The 19,196-nt window shown below is 37.9% G+C and overlaps 1 protein-coding gene across 4 annotated transcripts in view; it reads left to right on the top strand.

Annotated features, from left to right (window-relative positions):
* Window positions 1–19,196, top strand: part of furina (furin (paired basic amino acid cleaving enzyme) a) — a 113,117-nt gene that overhangs the window by 72,372 nt on the left and 21,549 nt on the right. For all 4 annotated transcript variants that reach the window (XM_057844566.1, XM_057844487.1, XM_057844639.1 and 1 more), the window contains exons 7-8: window positions 5,757–5,845; window positions 18,291–18,463. In XM_057844566.1, the coding sequence (XP_057700549.1) occupies window positions 5,757–5,845; window positions 18,291–18,463 (262 nt within the window). The remainder of the gene's footprint in view (window positions 1–5,756; window positions 5,846–18,290; window positions 18,464–19,196) is intronic.

The raw sequence follows: 19,196 nt of genomic DNA, 5'->3' as shown, positions 1-19,196 counted from the left end.
GCGAAAAAAGTATTAATTTTCAGTTGAAATGGCATTAAAAAAGGTCTAAAAGTCTTGAATTTAGATTGATCAATCCTGGGGGGACCCTGTTTGAGGTGATACTCGCTGTACAAGGTTTGAGAAACACTGCCTTAAAGCATTTTTGCACTCTTTCTAAACATCAAGGTTTGTTTAATAATTAGGTGGAAATGGTTTAGTAACCTTTATTGACAAAGTCTAAATATAGGAACGTGGACAAAGCTCTGAAGTAGCAGCATACTTTGACAGTTCTTGCCAAGGCAGACTTAAGCGCCTCTTGCGGCTCATAGTGGCCCAGAGCCCAACTAAGACACTTACTATTGATGTTTCTCTCTTGCTGCACCTCTCTCTAACCCTGGCTAATCTCAACCCTTATCTGTTGCCACCCAGCTCCCCATGCCTGCCTCGTGGCAATACCAAATGAGAGGCTTGGTGCATTCCTGTCTCTTGGCTTACAGTGGGGTTGGTGCAGATGTGTGTGTAAACAACCAGTGGCCAGGAAAACTCTGAAAGGTGTGAGTTAGACTGAAAATGTCTGTTCCCGTTCAGAAAGCCCAACTCTGTTCACCCTCCATAAAGCTGTCTTTCTTTCTCGACATACGGGCTGCAGTAAGGATGGCAGGGTAGCAATGTGACCATTCACACTACTATTTATCCAAGACAGCATGCTGTCGAAATGTTTTTTTCAAAAGTTTCCTTCGTGTACCATCAAGATGGGTCACGAATTGGCATTTTCTGAATGTAGTTATTCCTGAATTACTTGGCTCATAATTTCCAGATTCATTGCGGTGGATGCCAACAATGGTTTAAAAGACCTATATCCTTCAGTCATGTTTTATTGCCATGTTTTCTCTTGATGGATCCCAGAAAACATTGTTAATTCTCCTAATTCTGTAGTCGAGTGCACGGGTTACTTATTTTTAGTTGACCATAAACTTGTTCTAGCTATACTTTATTCATGTTCTCGCAGCTCTATAAACATCAAACTCCATTGGTAAACAAGTTTATTTTCACATTTGTAAAACTGGGAGATTAACGGCTGGCTAGCATCATAAACCAAAGCTTAAATAGCCTCCGGGATTTTTGTAATAATTAAATGTTGGTTTTAGAAGATGTATAATTTTCTCTATGAGGCAAATTGGGACAGGTTTAAGTGCAAAATCTGACAAGGGCCATTAAAAACAGAAATGAAGCAAAGTTTACTAGCACTATCACTGCATCATTTGATATCAATTTCCTTACCATAAAAAACAAGCCAACTTTATTTAATAAACTAACAAGTGTCCATCCATTTTAGCAAATTAAGCAATTGTTGTGAAGTCTAAACAATGACCAAAGCTTCAACCTGCTTTTCTGGCAATAATTGTGTTTGTCCTTTACAAATGTCCTTTCTCAGACAGACAGTTTCAAATACATTTGTCTGACTGTAGCTTTTCCGTAGCAAATCTCTGGAGCTGAATTTCAGTTACGCGCTTGAACGTAGATAATGGTTTTGCAAGTTGCTGATATGAATACTGATTGTGTTGTTGGCCTTGGGCCCACATATATCTTTTAATGTAACACAAGTTTGTCTCACTGTTTGGAGTAGACCTTGCCGTAGGGTTTAGTGAATTGGGTCTTTCTAATCACAGTCTCTTTATTAATGCCACTTTGTCAGGCGCATCCTGATTTATTACACAATGGAAAATACATGAATAAAGAGTGCTTCATTTCCTGGAAGAACAGAACTTGTTTGACAGTCTAGTTTGCTTTATATTTATTGTGTGGGTGTGTGTCTGTGTGTGTGTGTGTTTATGGTAGGCAGAAACTCAGATATTGGTTATTTCAACATTTGTTTAGTGTCTTTCAATCATTAGCTGGCACTGCTATGGATGTACAGTAATACATCACTTATACATAATGATTTCTGAGTGAGTTTTGTGGCTTCTGTCGTTGATGCCACCCATTTCTTTTTTTTAATTTCTTTTTTGCAACACTGAAGATTATAATCTGAATCATTATAAACAAATGCAAATGCATCAGTGACCCTGTTGTTAGTACCTCTGTTTTTGCCATAACTGTTGAACAATAATGCCTCCACTCCATCTGTGCCTTATTTGTTTAGTTTGATGATGTAGTGTAATATGAACACAATTATCATGCCACTAAGTGCTAAGTGTCGGGCCACTCGCCGGCCACCCTACCGGCCTCCATGATGGTGCGGGGAGTAAAAGCCCCATAGCTTCCGCATCGCGGCATTCCGGCGGGACCCCAATAGCCAGTCGTCAGGCCAGCGAGCGCGCAGTCTGTGCGAGGCGGTGGTGCCACCGGCAGCTGTGTGGTTGAGGTTTCCCGTGTTCTGGAATGGAGGCGCGCGCACCTCGCACAGAGCCCGTCGTCCACCTGAGAGGCGCTATTTTCAGCCGGGGCTCGAGCTGACGGCTCAGGTTGACCCGAAGAGTGGTGGGCATGATTCTTGCTTCTTCAAGCTTTTCAGAAATAAGCCATTGGTGTAGCCACTTGTCACTAAAATAGGGGTGTGACAAAATATCGAAATGATGATATATCGTGATACTTTGTATCTCAAAAGGTTATCGATATGCTCCTGCCAAGAATCGAGATATCGTTTAAAAAAAGTGTCAATGTCTTTAGGAAAAAAAAAATTAAAAAAAAATGAACCAACAAGTTGCTACCAAAATCTTCCACCATAATAATGTCTCTGTTAACTCTAAGGCTGCATTGATGGTGCACGACGCCAAATCCTTTCGACTGGGGTTTTTTAAAGGCATTTACAGGTAACTTGCGGTTCATTTGAGGGCATTTATAGGTAATTTCCTGTTGAGTTTGAGTCACTGCCTATTCATTTGGGTGATTCCCCGGTCACTTCCTGTTCTGTAACTCAAAATCAACTAAATACGTAATGATAAAATACCCCCAAATCAACAGGAAGTAACTGAAGATCAACAGGTAAATGACCTCAAATGGACCAAAATTACCTCATTGCCTGGCATTGGCTGCCACTGACGGCCATAGACGTTCAATCCATTTGAAGTGGGAGGGATGGCAGCCTCTCATTTCAAATGGATTGGACGTCTACTAGTGATAAACTGATTCCAATTCACAGCAGAAGCTTGTTTTTCTGTTTATTAGTTGTTGGTCAGAAAATCATTCTAGGATATTCTACAAATGTATCGATAATCGTTGTATCGCCATACCGTCAGATCATCGTCATCGTGAGCTTTGTATCGCAAATCGTATCGTTTCGTGAGGTACTAAGAGGTTCCCACTCCTACACTCAAACATGTCTGACGAATAGCGAAGTGCAACATTTGTCTTGGAATGATTCAATAGAAAAAAAAAATTGCGTTCAAAACTTCTTCCACTTCAAAAAAAAAAAAAAGTGCTCAAAACATTTTGCACATCCCCCCCCCCAAAAAAAATGTGAGTACAAAACTTTTTGCACTTCAATCAAAAATTTTTTATTTTTTTAGCATATGAATTTTTTCTTTGAAAATATGTTTTTTGATTGAAGCACCATGTTGTTCCTCTCAAATTTATTTTTGCTTTCAAACACAATTTTTTTTAATTGAAAATATTTTGATTGAAGCAACTTTTTTTTTTTTGATTGAATAATAAAGACACAAATCTACCTCCACAGTTATTAAGAAAGAACATTAAAAAAGCTATAAAAATAACAGCCACCGTGCATTCTGATTTTTTTAAACTTAGGATTTATAAACTTAGGATTTATATTTCATTATGTAGACGTGCTTCGTAAGGAAAGGAGGTTGACGGATAAAAAAATTTAGAAAAAAACAATAAAAAGGAGCTGGATGAGGCTGCTGAAGGCATCCCTCATCAGCTGGGTGAATGGCACAATAGGTAAGAATAACACAGTTTGCAAGGATATTCGGGTATAAAATACAACAATTATAAACACAATTACAATGTTAATGTTCTATAATATTTTATGTCATTATTATTAGGTACTTGAGTTGTCAAATATGGATAGTAATAAAATAATAGTTTTGAAAAAACTGCTGATGGTGGCTCAGTGTCCATCTGATGTGGTTTGTTTTCAGATGAACAAAAAGTTGAGGAAGGAATTTTGATTTGGAGATTAAAGGAAAAGAGGCTAAGACTGAGTGTTGATGACAGTGTTGATTTCTATTCTCTATTCCCCCGTCCCAATTAAAGTGTGTCACAATCACAGCCAATTATACTGTAAAGCTGGTTAAAATGGAAGTTATCTTGTTGTAAGGTGTATTAAATACTTGTTCATGTGCCCCTTTGATCTATGAGCACCTGCCAATGCATCGGTCTCTGCACGGCCCTGGTGCCAAGAAAATCTTAATTTCAGTGTTGTTAGAACCGTAAGAAGATTGTTGATGTGTTCCCTTAGTTTCACTGTTATAAGTGGTAATATGCCAAAGTTACTGGGTTGTCATTGTAAAACATTTCATTTTTAGAGCAGCTCTAGTTCGTTAAAGCGTTAACCAAATCACCTTGTTGTTATCCTGAACGTACAGTAAAATAACATTCAAAAAATGACAATGTTGTTGATCTCGCTCTCTCAGTAGTGAAAAAATGTACTAAGGGAGCACTAGTAAAGTATGCATGGTATTCACATTAGGAAAATGTACAGAAGAGAAGAGCTCTTCTTTCCTCAATCAGTCAGAAACTAAAAACCTCATCTCTCTCTGGCTGCATTTGTATTCCATAAAACCCCCTACCCACACTCGTGAGTCGTGACGGTAATGAATGTGTCAAAAGCAGAGTTTGAAAAGGTTCGCTTGAATGCTTGTCATTTATCTCCTTCTCATCAGCCACATCCTAAGCATATATACAGGATATAATACAACTGCAGCAGTAACCTGGCAAAATAGATTTCAGGATGTGCAAAGATAAAATGTTCTGGAAATTTGCCAAGATGATGTGTGTGGGTTTATTTTCTTGATTTTTATTTCCTGAGTTTTTTACCATCCTGCAAAGTTTGCATACAAAAGTGATTGCTTCTTTTCTCCTTTAAATATTTTTTTAACAATCATGCAACCATCAACCATACCTGATTTAGCAGGATAAAATATTGTTTATTGAGTACCGATAGTTTGTCTTTTATTATGATTCGGCACACAGACATGTGTTTGCACCCTGAGAATGGTAAAGCCAATAGGGGTTTGTGAGATGTTGAATGGTATAAGAAGTGCGTATCCATCTGGCCAACAAAGGGAATGCACCTGACTGGAATGTGATGAGCAGTCACTCTGTTTTGGACTCCGGAACATTGCAGGGCCTGGAGCAAGATACATTACATTGGAGGCTTGGGAATAATGAAAGACACTGTGTAGAAATGGAAAATGGTATTCACTAAAATCCATCTTATATTCAGAAGATATGTTTTGCCCTTTCCTTTGACTGATTTTGTGCACTCACCCCTCCAAGGTTAATTCTTGTAAATAATGTATAATGCATTCAGTCAGTGACTTACTGTTTTCTGTGGGTTTTTCTTTTTAAGATGAATGGGGATTTAGAATTTTTTGAATAAATCAAAGCCAGGAACTTTTCGTTTTTCTTTTTTTCATTGCTGTGTGCAGCTTTAACCACATTTCTTGAGCAGCACACTCTGTCACAAGCAATGTTAATAACCATGAGTGTTACCTATTCTTAAACAAGTTTGATAAAAAAAAAATTAAAAAAAATATATTCTCATCTGAAAGATACTCTTTTAAAATGTGCTTCTTCTCAACCCCCGTTTTTAGGCATGGAACACGCTGTGCTGGTGAAGTGGCAGCGGTAGCCAATAATGGAGTCTGTGGAGTCGGTGTGGCTTACAATGCCAGGATTGGAGGTACGTTCTCATTGATTGAGTTGTTGTTTTTTTTATTGATATTTTTAACAATGGAACCAGTTGCCATGACTTTGTTTCAAAGAACCCAAGTACCGAAATCCTTGAATTATAAAGATACTTCTTAAAACTCTGAAAATAACAATATAGTTTATAGGGTTTAAATCACCAATTTCATGATGAAATATCGATTATTTGGACAACAATACCATATATCCTCATTTCATAGTCCTCCACGATTCGATTCAAAGGCCTCTAATCGATTTATTGTACTCTTAAATGTGTACATAACAGTGCAGTAAGTTACATTCCACCTAAAGCAGTAAAGAATACCAAGTAATTTTGTTGTTTTGGACTATTCTGTTCAGTGTTGTCACAGATAAATTAAAAAACTGATTACTGATTACGCCTCAAAAAAGTAATCTACTTACTTTACTCATTATTATCAAAGTAACTAATTTACTTAAAGTAATCTATCAGTTACTTTTTATCAATTCTTATGCTTTGCTGCCTCAACACCTAATGTCAAAAATTCTGAACTTCCCGTTTAAAATAAAGACCTGGCCGTTAAAATGTTGTCTGTAAAAAGTTCTAAAGCAAATAAACAAACCATAAAAATGACCGAAATGAACAAGAATCCTTCAAAGTATTCCATAAATGGGTACAAATCATTTTTCGAACAGCTCATGGGTAATGGGTACAAATCATTTTTCGAACAGCTCATGTGACTAACCCCATTGAAAAGGCAAAAAAATCCACTGATTAACTGTGATAAGGCATACCTGTGAAGTGAGAACCTTTTCAAGTGTAGAAGTGCTCTCGTTACCTGTGGGCTTTGCTTTGAGTTGAACAGCGCTGTGCTGTAATTCCAAGTGGTTCCTTGAATTGAATGTGGAGTTTTTAGCGGTCCACAGGGTATTTGAGCCAGCGATAAGTTTGCAACGCACAGAGATATTTTTGTCATCTTTACTGGACGAAAATGTGAAGTAATGGCTGTATTTCCAGTGAGCAAATGCAGCCGTTTGTGGTATCTCTCCTGCCTCTTTCATTGATTGTTCGCGTCCTGACAAGGTAGCTAGTTAGCAGTTATGGCCGGAGACTCTCGGCGGTCACGGCATGGTAATACACGTGACCCGTTTTTTTGGTCCTCCAATGGGAAAACGTGACATGTGACGTCACTCCCAAATTCATGGGCAGCATTTTCTTTTCAAAATGCTCTTCGTACATGACTACAGTATACTTCATTCTACATACATTATGAGGCAATCACAAATTAGTAATGCACTGACACGAAGGAAACTAACTTTAATTAGATTAGTGGTTTGGAAAAATTAATGCGTTAGATTGCCTGTTAGTGAAATAAAGTGATCAGATTACAGTAGTAATTCTGTTGCTTTAGCATGTCAGACCTTTGAATGAGAGCAATAATTTATAATGAAATGACATATTTCAGATATGACAATATTTATTAATGTTTCCCGTTTTGTTTGACCTAATTGGCTAGTTGCCAACTGATCAGTGTATCGATCCAGATCAATATATCTTTAACCCTAGTTTTAACTAGACGTGTAAATCACCAATTTCATGATACGATAAAATATAGATTTTTTTAAGTTGCACCGATATGATATTTGCTGAAATTGCAAAGCACCACAATTCATTTCAATTTGGTACAGGGGCCTTGGATTGATGTACCAATTCAGATGATATATCTTCTCACCTCTAATTTGAATAATTTTGAGACAGATGCATTCAAATCAAAATTTGGTGATTAAATTCCAAAATTAGCTGCTTCATAAGAATTTCAAAGTAAAATATCAACACATTTCCTTTCCATGTAGGTTAACTTTGCTGCAATTTATAAAAGGTTTAGAAAACTGAAGCTAGCTCAAGGCCTACCTGGCATATCCTCGTCATGTATTTGCCACTGCTTTTTGTGAAACCAGTGTTTTTTTTAATTTTATTTTTCTAGTTTGTATATACGTTAATGCCACTGGGTCACCAAAGTAGGTGCAGATGTCTTGTCTAAGAGAAGAAAGTCACTTGATGTGAGCAGACATGACAGCGCTGTTGTCTCTTAACTAACAACAGAAGGGCTTTGGAGATTTTTGATGCCACATCACAGACTTGGGTTGACGTCAAGTCAACAGAAAACATATTTGCACAATGTTCCTAACACATTGCTCTGATGTGTACACTACCACCACAACAAGAACAAGGCCTGGCTGCTTGAAACGGTCTTTATTATTGATGCATCCGTTGGTGGTGACAGACACATGATGGTGATGAAAGCTAATTGACAGGAACATTTTTTGTTTCTCCTACCCTTTAATAATTGTTTGTTTGTTTATTTATTTATTTATTTATTTTTTATAATCAATGATTACAATTTTCATGTTGACTGTGCTTTAGTTATGTTTTTGTTCTGAGAAAATTGGTGTCACGTAAATTGATTTGTATTTTTTGTTTTAATTCTTTATAGGGCAAGTGATGAATTTTGTTAATTTACATTACAAATAAATAAATACTTGTATAAAGAACTTTTGGTCATGTAGGCCACAATATCAATATTTAGTTTGTCCAAAAATGTGATTTCCACTAAGATAGGGGGGAACGATACCAAAATATCGATATTTCGAGCCAGCAAGTTTTAGGCGTCGATCCCCAAGCAAAAGTATCGATATTTGGAATCAATATATTATATTTTCTTTGTCTATTTTTTGGGTATATTTTTGTGCACACTCTTTGTACTACTTTTCCCTTTCGCGTTCTACATGCATGTAAGCAGTGCACTGACGTCTGCTCCCGCCCCCATTTACAACTCTATCCCGTTGTCGATCAGCATGCTTTTCCTCCGCCCCTCTCACGAGGCACCAACACAGTCACAACAAAGTTTGATGTGACTGTGTTGGTGCCACGTGAATATATTTTTTCCATATTGTTTTATGTTACAAACAATTAAATGCTTGATTTCTTATGTTTTGTTGCTATTTATTTTTATTTGGTTAAAGGTCTGTTTCAATTATTTCAAAATCTGTTTGAAAATTGTGTTAGTAAAATAAAATTCAAAAAACGGCAAGTGATTTTTGTTTATAGACCCTACTCACGTGACGTCACAGCCACGCCCCCGCGCCATGATGTCCGCATACTCGCCATAGAAATGCATTAGCGCTTCGTAAATTCTTCCTATTATTGCACGTTTTACTGCTCGTCAACATTAATACTCAAAATGGTGAAGTCGTGTGTGGCGGTCGGTTGCAAAAACAGAGAAGATAGACGGAGAGACTTGAATTTTTACCGTATTCCGAGAGACACGAAGAGGAGGCCGCGATTGACTGCTGCAATTCGACGAGAAACTGGGCTCCAAACGACTACCACAGATTATGTAGTAGTCATTTTATATCTGGTAAGATGCATTTAATATATATTTAGAGGGTTTTGGGCTGACAACCACAATTAAGATCATTGCTAGGCTAATCGTCGACAACATACACGTATGTATGTAGTTAGTGCTATCGCTAAACCATATAAACATTAAAAACCCTAGCTCCATTGACAAATGACATGAAATACATTAGACTTGACAGTGGATGTTAGCAAGAACAAAAGATTTTGAATTGAAAATTTCGTAACTCACCTTCCGAGCACAAGATTCCTGCTGAATTTTCGTGTACGAGGACGTGTTTCACCTAACCAGCAACGTAGCATTTATAAGCCTCCAAGCTCTTAAAGTTTTTCAAACTTTCGTGAGAATAGGCTGATTTTGTGTGGGTATTAGATGTCAGGCGAAGCCAGCGGGTCGAAAAACATCGATTTAGGCATCAAATACGGATCTGGCGAATGGATAAACTGAAGCTTTTCCACGTAACGCCTTTTATGCAACGGATCCAATGAGTTTACAGCGTCAGATAACACCGGGGCTTCCATGAATTGCTCTATAACTAGCTCGACTAATTGAACTCAATGAGAATAAGTCTGAAAAAGAGGTACAATATGGTGGCCAGAAGCAGCGACACGCCCATTTTGTGACGTAGGTGAGTAGGGTCTATTGGATTTGTTTTTAATGATCTACCATTAGAGGGCGGTAACATGCTACTATTAATTCGTTCTTTAATTAGATCAAAAATATTTAATTTAAGTAGATTAACATTTGATCAAATACAACGTGTAGCAGGGAAATGTTCTGTGCATATGAAGTCAAGGGTCATGGTTGAAGAGTGAGACTGACTCATCAGATTTTGTTGTTGATGGATTGGTTTGTGAGTTTGTAGGGAAACTGCTTTGCTAGTTATTAAAAGCAGCAGTTTTTCCATTGCAATGCATGTTTGACACAAAGGGACTTTTAATAGTTTTTGAGTGCTTGCTGTAGTTGTACATTAGATATAATCAGAATGGCTGAGAACGGAGGGTTGTGTGTGTGTGTGTGTGTGTGTGTGTGTGTGTGTGTGTGTGTGTGTATATATATATGTGTGTATATATATTATATATATATATATATATATATATACTAGGGTTGTCAAAAGATTAAAATTTTTAATCGAGTTAATTACAGCTTAAAAATTAATTAATCGCAATTAATCGCAATTCAAACCATTTATGAAATATGCCATATTTTTCTGTAAATCATTTGTTTTCTGTAAAATAAATTGTTGGAATGGAAAGATAAGACACAAGATGGATATATACATTCAACATACGGTACATAAGGACTGTTGTGGGCATCTCCCTCTACTGTCATTTAAATCTGTCTATGCTGTCCTCACTCCGAAGCGTCTTTTTCCAAAGCTAGACAGCTAGTGAACGACCCCATAATAATCAGACTTCTTTCTTTTTCATCTGATTTATTAATAAAATGGCCTCAAACCATTGTCCTCTTTAGACCGTCGTAAAACTACAAAAAAAAAAGTACACAAGCATTGCATTAGCAACAACGTTAGCTTAGCACGCTATACAGGTTCACAAAACATAAACAAAAAGCGTCTCATACAAAAAATATAACATTTCGCTTACTAACATAATATGTACATTATTTACAACAACCATACTTACGGACAAATCTTGTCCAAGGATCATATAAGCACAACATTACAACATAGGCGTCAGCCCGAGACGTCCTGCAGCCATATTAAACTGGCAAGACAACAATAAACCATGTCGCAAAGCGACCACAAGAGTTCGCTGTTAGAATGTACAAAAAGCCTTGCTGTAAAACTTATCAAAAGGCAGAATACTGTCTGAGCGGGACATGTGTGTTAATTGCGTCAAATATTTTAACGTGATTAATTTTAAAAATTAATTACCGCGCGTTAACGCGATAATTTTGTATAATGTATAATATATACATAATATGAAGTTCCGGTATCGATATCGGATCGGGATCGCAATATTTGGCCTTGGTATTACTTGGTATCGGATCGAATCCAAAATCACTGGTATCGCCCATTCCTAATTTCCACATATGCATACAAGTCTAAATTAAAATTCAAAATTAAAAAATGTTGATCAACAGTAATTTAATAAATAAAAACATACATACGTACACTGATGAGCAGAAATACACTGTAAACTCTAAACCTGATTTAGGGGCCGTTTATATGGTGACTCTCCGGGAATACGAAAAATTCTAAAAATGCATTTATATGGTTCCGTCTCCATTCAAACAGTGACGCAATTCCGCGTGAAAACGATGTAGTATTCATGCCAGGCCCTACAGGGCAGTGCAGATTTACAAGGCGAGAGCCAATTATGGACTTTGACCCCAACAACCTCCTCATCCCGGAAGACAACATACAGGCCCACTCCAAGCAATGGCATTTTTCTTTTGCTCCACAAGGAACAAAAATGGAAACATACAACATATTTAAATAAAAAATATTATAAAAACAGTACATTAAAGCCGATTTGCTGTTTTTAATGTTTATTAGCACCGCTGACCATGCCCAATGTGACGTGTGTGAGTGCTGACGTTATCGGCGCGGGAGCTTTCCATTGATATGGATGCGGAGCAATCCTTTCACTTTGGAGTCCGGATTCAATGCTTTGCGTCTTCGCCTTCCATTTTCGGTGATACCATATGAAGGCGTGGCCATTCCGCAACAGAGTCATTGCATCTTGGTGTCGCAGAGTCGCCATGTAAACTGCTCCTTAAGTTTAAAAGAATATATATATATGGCGAAAAACACTCAGGTGATTTGAAGTTCCGCTCTGAGACCCCCTATTTGGCCAAATTTCAAAATTGTCCTATATGCATGTGTGATACATCATTGGAAAGCTTAAAATCTCAATTTTCTGGGAGAAGAAAAAATTTGGACAGGATGGCATTTAAAAAAGAAGTTTTTTAAACAGCAAAACCCTATCTGAAGGTGAGAGCATGCGAGAGCAGAATTACAGACGCCATGACTTTAACGAGATATTATCGCGTACTTACCTTGTTTCGATCCAAAAACTTGCATGTCGCATGTATCACTGTGTGTTAAGACACAGCTGTGAATGGCCACAGCTGGATTTTGGGGGGATTTTATGGGTTAAACGTATTAATATACCAAGGGTCGCGATGCAGAAATCGCAGCTATCAAGAGGTGGTCGAGATTTTCTTATATATATTTTTTATACATTTACCCTTTTAAACGTTTTTTTTTTTCAATTTTTGTTTGTTTGGGTCGATTATTTATGATATTATTTATGTCGATCTAACATATTGGGGAAAATGCGACCAGTAACAAAAAAAATACATTTTAGCGATAGTTATAAGGTAGATAGCCGTGATGTTTTTACAGATGCCATTTTTTTTTTTCATTGTGACGTAATTTGTTTAAAAGTTTAAAATATCCGAGTGGATAATTTTTTAAAGTCCCCCCCCCCCTCCCCCCCCCCCCCCAAACTAAATATTAGACATAATGATTCTAAGCTAAAAAATGACAGACATTTTGAATATTAAATATAATTACCTTGTTTTCATGGCTGGGTTGAAATAAAAACAGTTGCGCGACGTCTGTAAACGGGGGTTTCCAGGGTAAAACGGGCAAATTAAAAATAGTTTGGGGGCTTAATGCACCATGAATCTGCTATGGCAGCATATAAACATATTGTCCTATCAAACACAACAGTTGTTTTGGCTTGAAATACAGCAGTTTCTTTCAAAGAGGAGTGCAAGAACAGAAACTGCTTTTTCAGTCTTGTCTGTGTTTTCCGCCACATATATATATTTAACTTATTGCCTGCCATTGAACACAATTGATGTCCCAATTTGTTCGCTACGGTAATGGACAGGATGACAGACGAGGTTAGACTGCACTCTCCATGGATTATGATATTTGCAGATGACATTGTGATCTGTGGTTAGAGCAGGGAAGAGTTGGAGAAGAAACTAGAGGTGTGGAGCTTTCCCCTGGAAAGGAGGAGAATGAAGGTTAGCCATAGCAAGACACAATATCTGTGTGTAAATGAGAGGGACCCAAGTGGAAGAGTGAGACTACAGAGAGAAGAGACCAAGAAGGTGGAGGAGTTTAAGTATTTAGGCCAAACAGTCCAGAGCAATTGAGAGTTTGGGAAAGGATTAAATAAGCATGTGCAGGCAGGCTGGAACAGGTGGAGAAAAGTGTCAGGTGTGAAAGGAAGTGTTTATTAACTGTGGTGAAACCAGTGATGTTTTTTGGTCTGGAGAAAGGTGGCAGAGATTAAGATTCGTAGGGTCTCTTTGTGAGCGACCAGGATCGATAGGATCAGGAATGAGCATATCAGAGTAACAGCGCATGTTAGAGGATTTGGAGATAAAGTCAGAGAGGCCAGACTAATATGGTTTGGGCATGTTGAGAGGAGAGATATTGAATATAATGGCAAAAGGATGCCGAATTTCCAGATGCTAGGTAGGAGGTCTAGAGGACGACAAGAAAGAGGTTTATGGATGTAGTTAAAGAGGACATGAAGGTAGTTGATATGAGAGCAGAGGATGCAGAGGACAAGGTTAGAAGCACGCAACTGATTCACTGTGGCGACTCCTGAAGGGAAAAGCCGAAAGGAAAAGAAGGACTGCCTTAGAATACTCTTCTTTCAATGCCATTGACGGTACTAGACATCTATTCCATTTTGAACTGGGAGAGGCCTGACAGCGAATGATCACTGCCATCCCTCAAAGTCAAAATGGATTGGTCGTCTAGAGCAGTCAATGAGTTAACTGAGTGCCCTATGAAGAGAAAAATACTCATTTGGAACGAGAAGCATTGAGCATTATTTTTGGTGTGAGGAAGTTCCACCAATGTTTGTATGGAAGGAAGTTTACTCTGTTAACGGATCACAGACCGCTGACAACGATTTTGGGACCTCATGCAGGAATCCCTTCGCTGGCTGCTGCACGTCTTCAGATGTGGGCTTTGTTGTTATCAGGTCACTCATACGACATCAAGTATCGTAAATCTTATTTGCATTGCAGTGCTAATGGACTTACGAGGTTGCCACTTCCTGTCACAAAACATGAACCTACCTCAGTGGACATTTTCTATTTCCGAAATGTTGAACATGCACCAATTTGCTTGCTTCGCGAGTGAAATGTGCAACTCTGAACGACCCCAAGCTCTCAGTTGTCATGGACATGGTAATTAAAGGACAAACCAAGTGTGAGAACACCGCTCTCAAATTTTTTTGGCTATGAGGTGGGAACTTTCTGTTCAATCGGAATTCCGGAACTGCATGCAGGTCAAAGTGGTATTGTTAAAATGAAATGGCGAGAAGTTATTTTTGGTGGCCAGGATTAGATAAACAGATCGAAATTGTTCATCTTGCCAGAAGATTCGCAACAATCCACCTGCAGCCCCACTTCATCCTTGGGATTTTCCTCAGGACCCTTGGCCCCGCTTTCAAATTGAATTTGCGGGCCCTTTCGAAAATCGGATGTTTCTGGTTGCTTTGGATGCCCATAGTAAGTGGCCCGAGGTAGCTATCATGAAATCAACCACATCGGAAAAGACAATTGAGAAGTTAGGAGAGATGTTTAGTCGTTTCGGAGCCCCTGCACAACTCGTGTCAGACAACGGGCCCCAATTTGTGTCAAAAGAAATGGTTGAATTCCTGCAAGCCAATGGGGTTCAACACATCAAGTCTTCTCCCTATCACCCAACCAACCAATGGCTTGGCAGAGAGGTTTGTGCGGACCCTCAAACATGCTCTCAAAGCATCACATGGGCAAAGTACACTCCATCAGAGACAGATACTGAAGATCTTTACATGCAACTAATTACATCCGACTGACAAAATCAATTTCATTCTGTTATAAGTAAAGCAAAAAGCACACATAAGCTCAAGTGACAGCTCTGTAAATTAGTAATGAATAACGTTTTGTAACCTGCTGAGTTATTACTTTTTTTTGCATTTTGGGTGTTATTTTTAGTTAATACAACTGGTTTTGTGTTGAATGTTCTTTTTCCTCCCATTGTAAAATAAAATGGAGCCATGTCAAAATGATTAACAGGAGACAAATTAGTCAGTAGACTTTTAGCACATCTGTTAGCAGGATGTTTTCAATTGCCTCTAATGTGGCTTCTCCAGATTTAAAGTTTGCTTCTTTAAACAGCAGGGGCTTCTTTTATCCTCATGCCTGTTCTCTCATTTAGTCTCTGCTTATCTCGCCTCCGTGCCACTTCCAGCTGTCGTGTCAAATTAGGACCCCTCACTAAATAGAGACATCCCACTCATCTTTACGATCATTCTAGGTGCCTTGTGGGAATATCGTGTACAAACTCGTTAAGATGAAAGGTGCGTTGTGTGTGGTCTCATAGTTGGAGCAGCATTCACAAGTGTATTGCTGTGAAGTCTTGTTTTGAGCAGCAGATTAAGACCTAGTTGAGTTGAAATGAAACTCATTTTTACCAGTCGCTATACTTTGTAAACTCTTAACTCAAGCGGGAGAAAGACAATCTTTGTGGTCTCCAATCCTGTCTTAACTTTGAAAGTTATTCCTGGCACAAAAAAAGGATTCCAAACTCTGTGAAACAGTTTCAAAATGAATCCTTTTTAGAATCTAACATATTATTGCCAGGTTTGGGGTCCAAGTATGAAATTTGTGCTGGCACAGCTTGCGATGGCATGCCTCGCATTCACTGAACATTAAACTAGAGAATGCATAAGCAGTCCAAGCTAGAGAAAGTCTAATAATAGAAATGTTTTTTGAAAAAACTCTCAAATGAATGAATGAATAAATGAATAAATAAATAAATAAAAAGCAGACAATATGACGTAATTTTAAGTTGTTTGTTGTTTTTACAGATAACCCAGCATAACCCTTGTATGGCAAAGTCTGAGCTAAGTCTGTACAGATGTGGGAAATGATCCCTAAAGTATTAATCTTCCTTGTTATCTTGCTTATTTATGATCTGCTGGGGGTTTGGGGATACATGAGGCTCCTCTGAGTTTTCCAAACCTTTCATAGAAGTTGACGCAATCACAGTGTGAATGCTTTTACAGTATGTCCATGATAGTGCCTGTTCCTCTCGACTGTAGTAGTGAAATTATTCAATGCACCAAAAGCCTTTTGGAATATGTGTTGTAGAGTTGTTGTTTTTTCCTCATTTCTTACCACCAACAGTCTATTCTGAAGAATTTAGACACGGACATAACCGTGTCGGACACACAAGGCATTTTCTGCATGTCTTTTTTTATTTTACTTTATTTTTTAAATCTATGCTTCTTTATGGCTGCTTAACCTTCTGTTGTTCCAGTAAAAATATTTTTGTTTCTCAATTATTCATGTTTCAGTTGAATCACTTTTATATAGGTGGGCTTGTGTTGAGTCCTTTCATCTTTCTGATAGAATATTCTGTATTAGGAATGGAGTTTCAGTGGCTGACCTTGTTCTTTCGGAAGCATTTTGAACTCAACAGCAATTTATTTTTCATTAATGGTGGTGGTGAGGTCATTGATGTCTAAAAAAGATGCCCAAGTAAACATAAATTGCAAACTGACAGTATTCTGATAAGGCACAGACAGACAGTGAGCTCACAAAATGCACTTAAAAAAACAGATAGGAAAAAAGCAACACTGCAGTAATAAGTAATACTGCTTTGTGCCTCCAAGTCAGACTGCTCCCAAAATGGAACGCAGAATGACATCAGTGAGCTCTATAATGAATCCAAACCTTCGTCAAAATGCAACTGCAGTTAAGAACTAACCATCCAAATTTTCTACTCCAACACGGCTATTTTGTCTAGCTGCTCTCTGTTTCTCGACAATGTTTTTGTGTTGTTATAGCTCATTAAACCGCTCTCTGCTGCAGATCTTGGCTTGACATTGGCATCCTATTACCAAGTGATCTATAGCTGGGGTGTCAAACACATATTTGTTTCAGGCCACAACCTAGTTAAAGATTCTTTTGAAGGGCCAGTTTTTCTGCCAAATAGGGCTGCTGCGATTAAAATTAAGCAAAAAAAATTGTTATTGTTTTAATAGACATTTTGAAGAATAAAGCCATTAGTTAACACAAGTTAATGAATTGCTATCACATTTTTTAGTTTAAAAAAAATCCTGAAAAACAGTAACTACAGTGATTCCTCGCTACTTCGCGCTTCAGACTCCAAATAAATTTTCAATTAAAAAAATATAAATACAGATGAGCTGTCCAGATCCGATCACATAGTCTCTCTCTCCCTCCTGCTGCATTTCTTGGTCTGGCAGTGCACTGGAATTGCTTATTAAAGTTAACGATGATTGACAGACGTGAAGGTTTGATCATGCCGCAGATGCTTTGGAAACTGAAACTTCAAAGCGCCGCATGTGTCAATCATCGTTTAGCTTGTCAAACAGTTGCTGCGGCAACTCATTGCAGCAACTTGAGCGGATTTGAGTGGACTCACTTAATGATGCATTTAATAAAGACAAGCATTTTTAAAAAATTCTTGTTTAAACATAATTCGGTGGGACAGTTACATGTTTAAAAGTTATCATAATTATTACATTTGAAGTGCTAAAAAAATGTTTATTAAAATATATTGTATATACACATAAAAGTTTTTATAAATTATAATTTGGGGGAAAACATGAAAAAAACATGTCTTATATGTATCTCCTTCCAATGCTAAATCTGAATGAATACACTGAACACACAAAAAAACAATGTTGGGGGGGGCGCTACTTCGTGTGTGTGTTTTTTTTTTTTTCACTTATCGCAGCGAGTTTTGGCCTCCATTAACTGTGAAAAATGAGGGATCAATGTATTCGGTTTTTAAAATTCCGGTTTAACAAAAAAATAACAAAACCATTATTTAAGAAAACAAATATTGATTTACTTATTTAAAGGGTAAAAAATACAGAAAATATCATCTTTAATTCTCTAGTCTTCAAACTTTTATGATGAACAGAAATTTTACCGAAATTTTATTTTATTGAAAAACAAACTGGATGCACATATATTTAAGCACAACAAAGTACGATACTGCACTTATGTGTAACAACACTCACGCAGGTGTGCGCATGCTGGATGGTGAGGTGACAGACATGGTAGAGGCCCAGTCTCTCAGCCTCAACCCCCAACACATTGACATCTACAGTGCTAGCTGGGGTCCAGAGGACGATGGCAAAACTGTGGATGGACCTGCCAAACTGGCCAAAGAGGCCTTTCTGCGTGGAGTTACTGAGGTGTGTATATGTGCGGGGGTTGTCATTTGTAGGAGAGAAATTATTTACTGAATATATGCGGCTTTCTTTCAACAGTCTGTAATTGAACTGTTCAAGCATGAGAGGACAAAAGCGGAAGGAACAAACCAGTATTTGACCCTGACAATTATGAAGGGAAGGGAATGTGCTCTGAAAGCCACCAGTCAGGAAAATTATCAATTAAAACTGAACTGAAAGAAACTCAATTGGAACCGGAGATTAAATGATGCATGAAGGTTCATTTTAAGCTCAGTTTTTAAAGATGAACCTCTTTTTAACTAAGGTCTCGAAGCAATTTCTTTTGGTTTTTAATGATGGATCTTTGCTTGAAGACCGATTTTTGATAAAACATTGTCTTCCCACACAAAGCCAGAAATTATTTTTAAATAATCATTTGCAATGGTTTTGTGCCTGTTAAATAGGCCTGTTCTTGGTATCCCATCTTGTTTGACTGCAGTGAACGATGTCATGTAAAAAGAGATTGATAAGCCACCCCCGGCTCCCACATACGTACGACGTGCAGAAACGCATCCGAGCAGCTACACAGACTCATTATGAACTGTGGGATTCGAGGCATGTGCCGTAAAAACTGATTTGAAACTGCTGACACAGACTACTTTGATGATTGCAGCAGTAGATGCTCTGTGATTTGGCAGTGGGTGGCGCATGTTCAATGCATGGAAGACGGTGCTACTCAATAACATAAGGATGAATT

This window comes from Corythoichthys intestinalis, chromosome 1 (assembly GCF_030265065.1).
Source record: "Corythoichthys intestinalis isolate RoL2023-P3 chromosome 1, ASM3026506v1, whole genome shotgun sequence".
Taxonomy (NCBI): domain Eukaryota; kingdom Metazoa; phylum Chordata; class Actinopteri; order Syngnathiformes; family Syngnathidae; genus Corythoichthys; species Corythoichthys intestinalis.
Note: the sequence above shows the minus strand (reverse complement) of the source record. Positions and strands in the feature narration are given on the sequence as shown.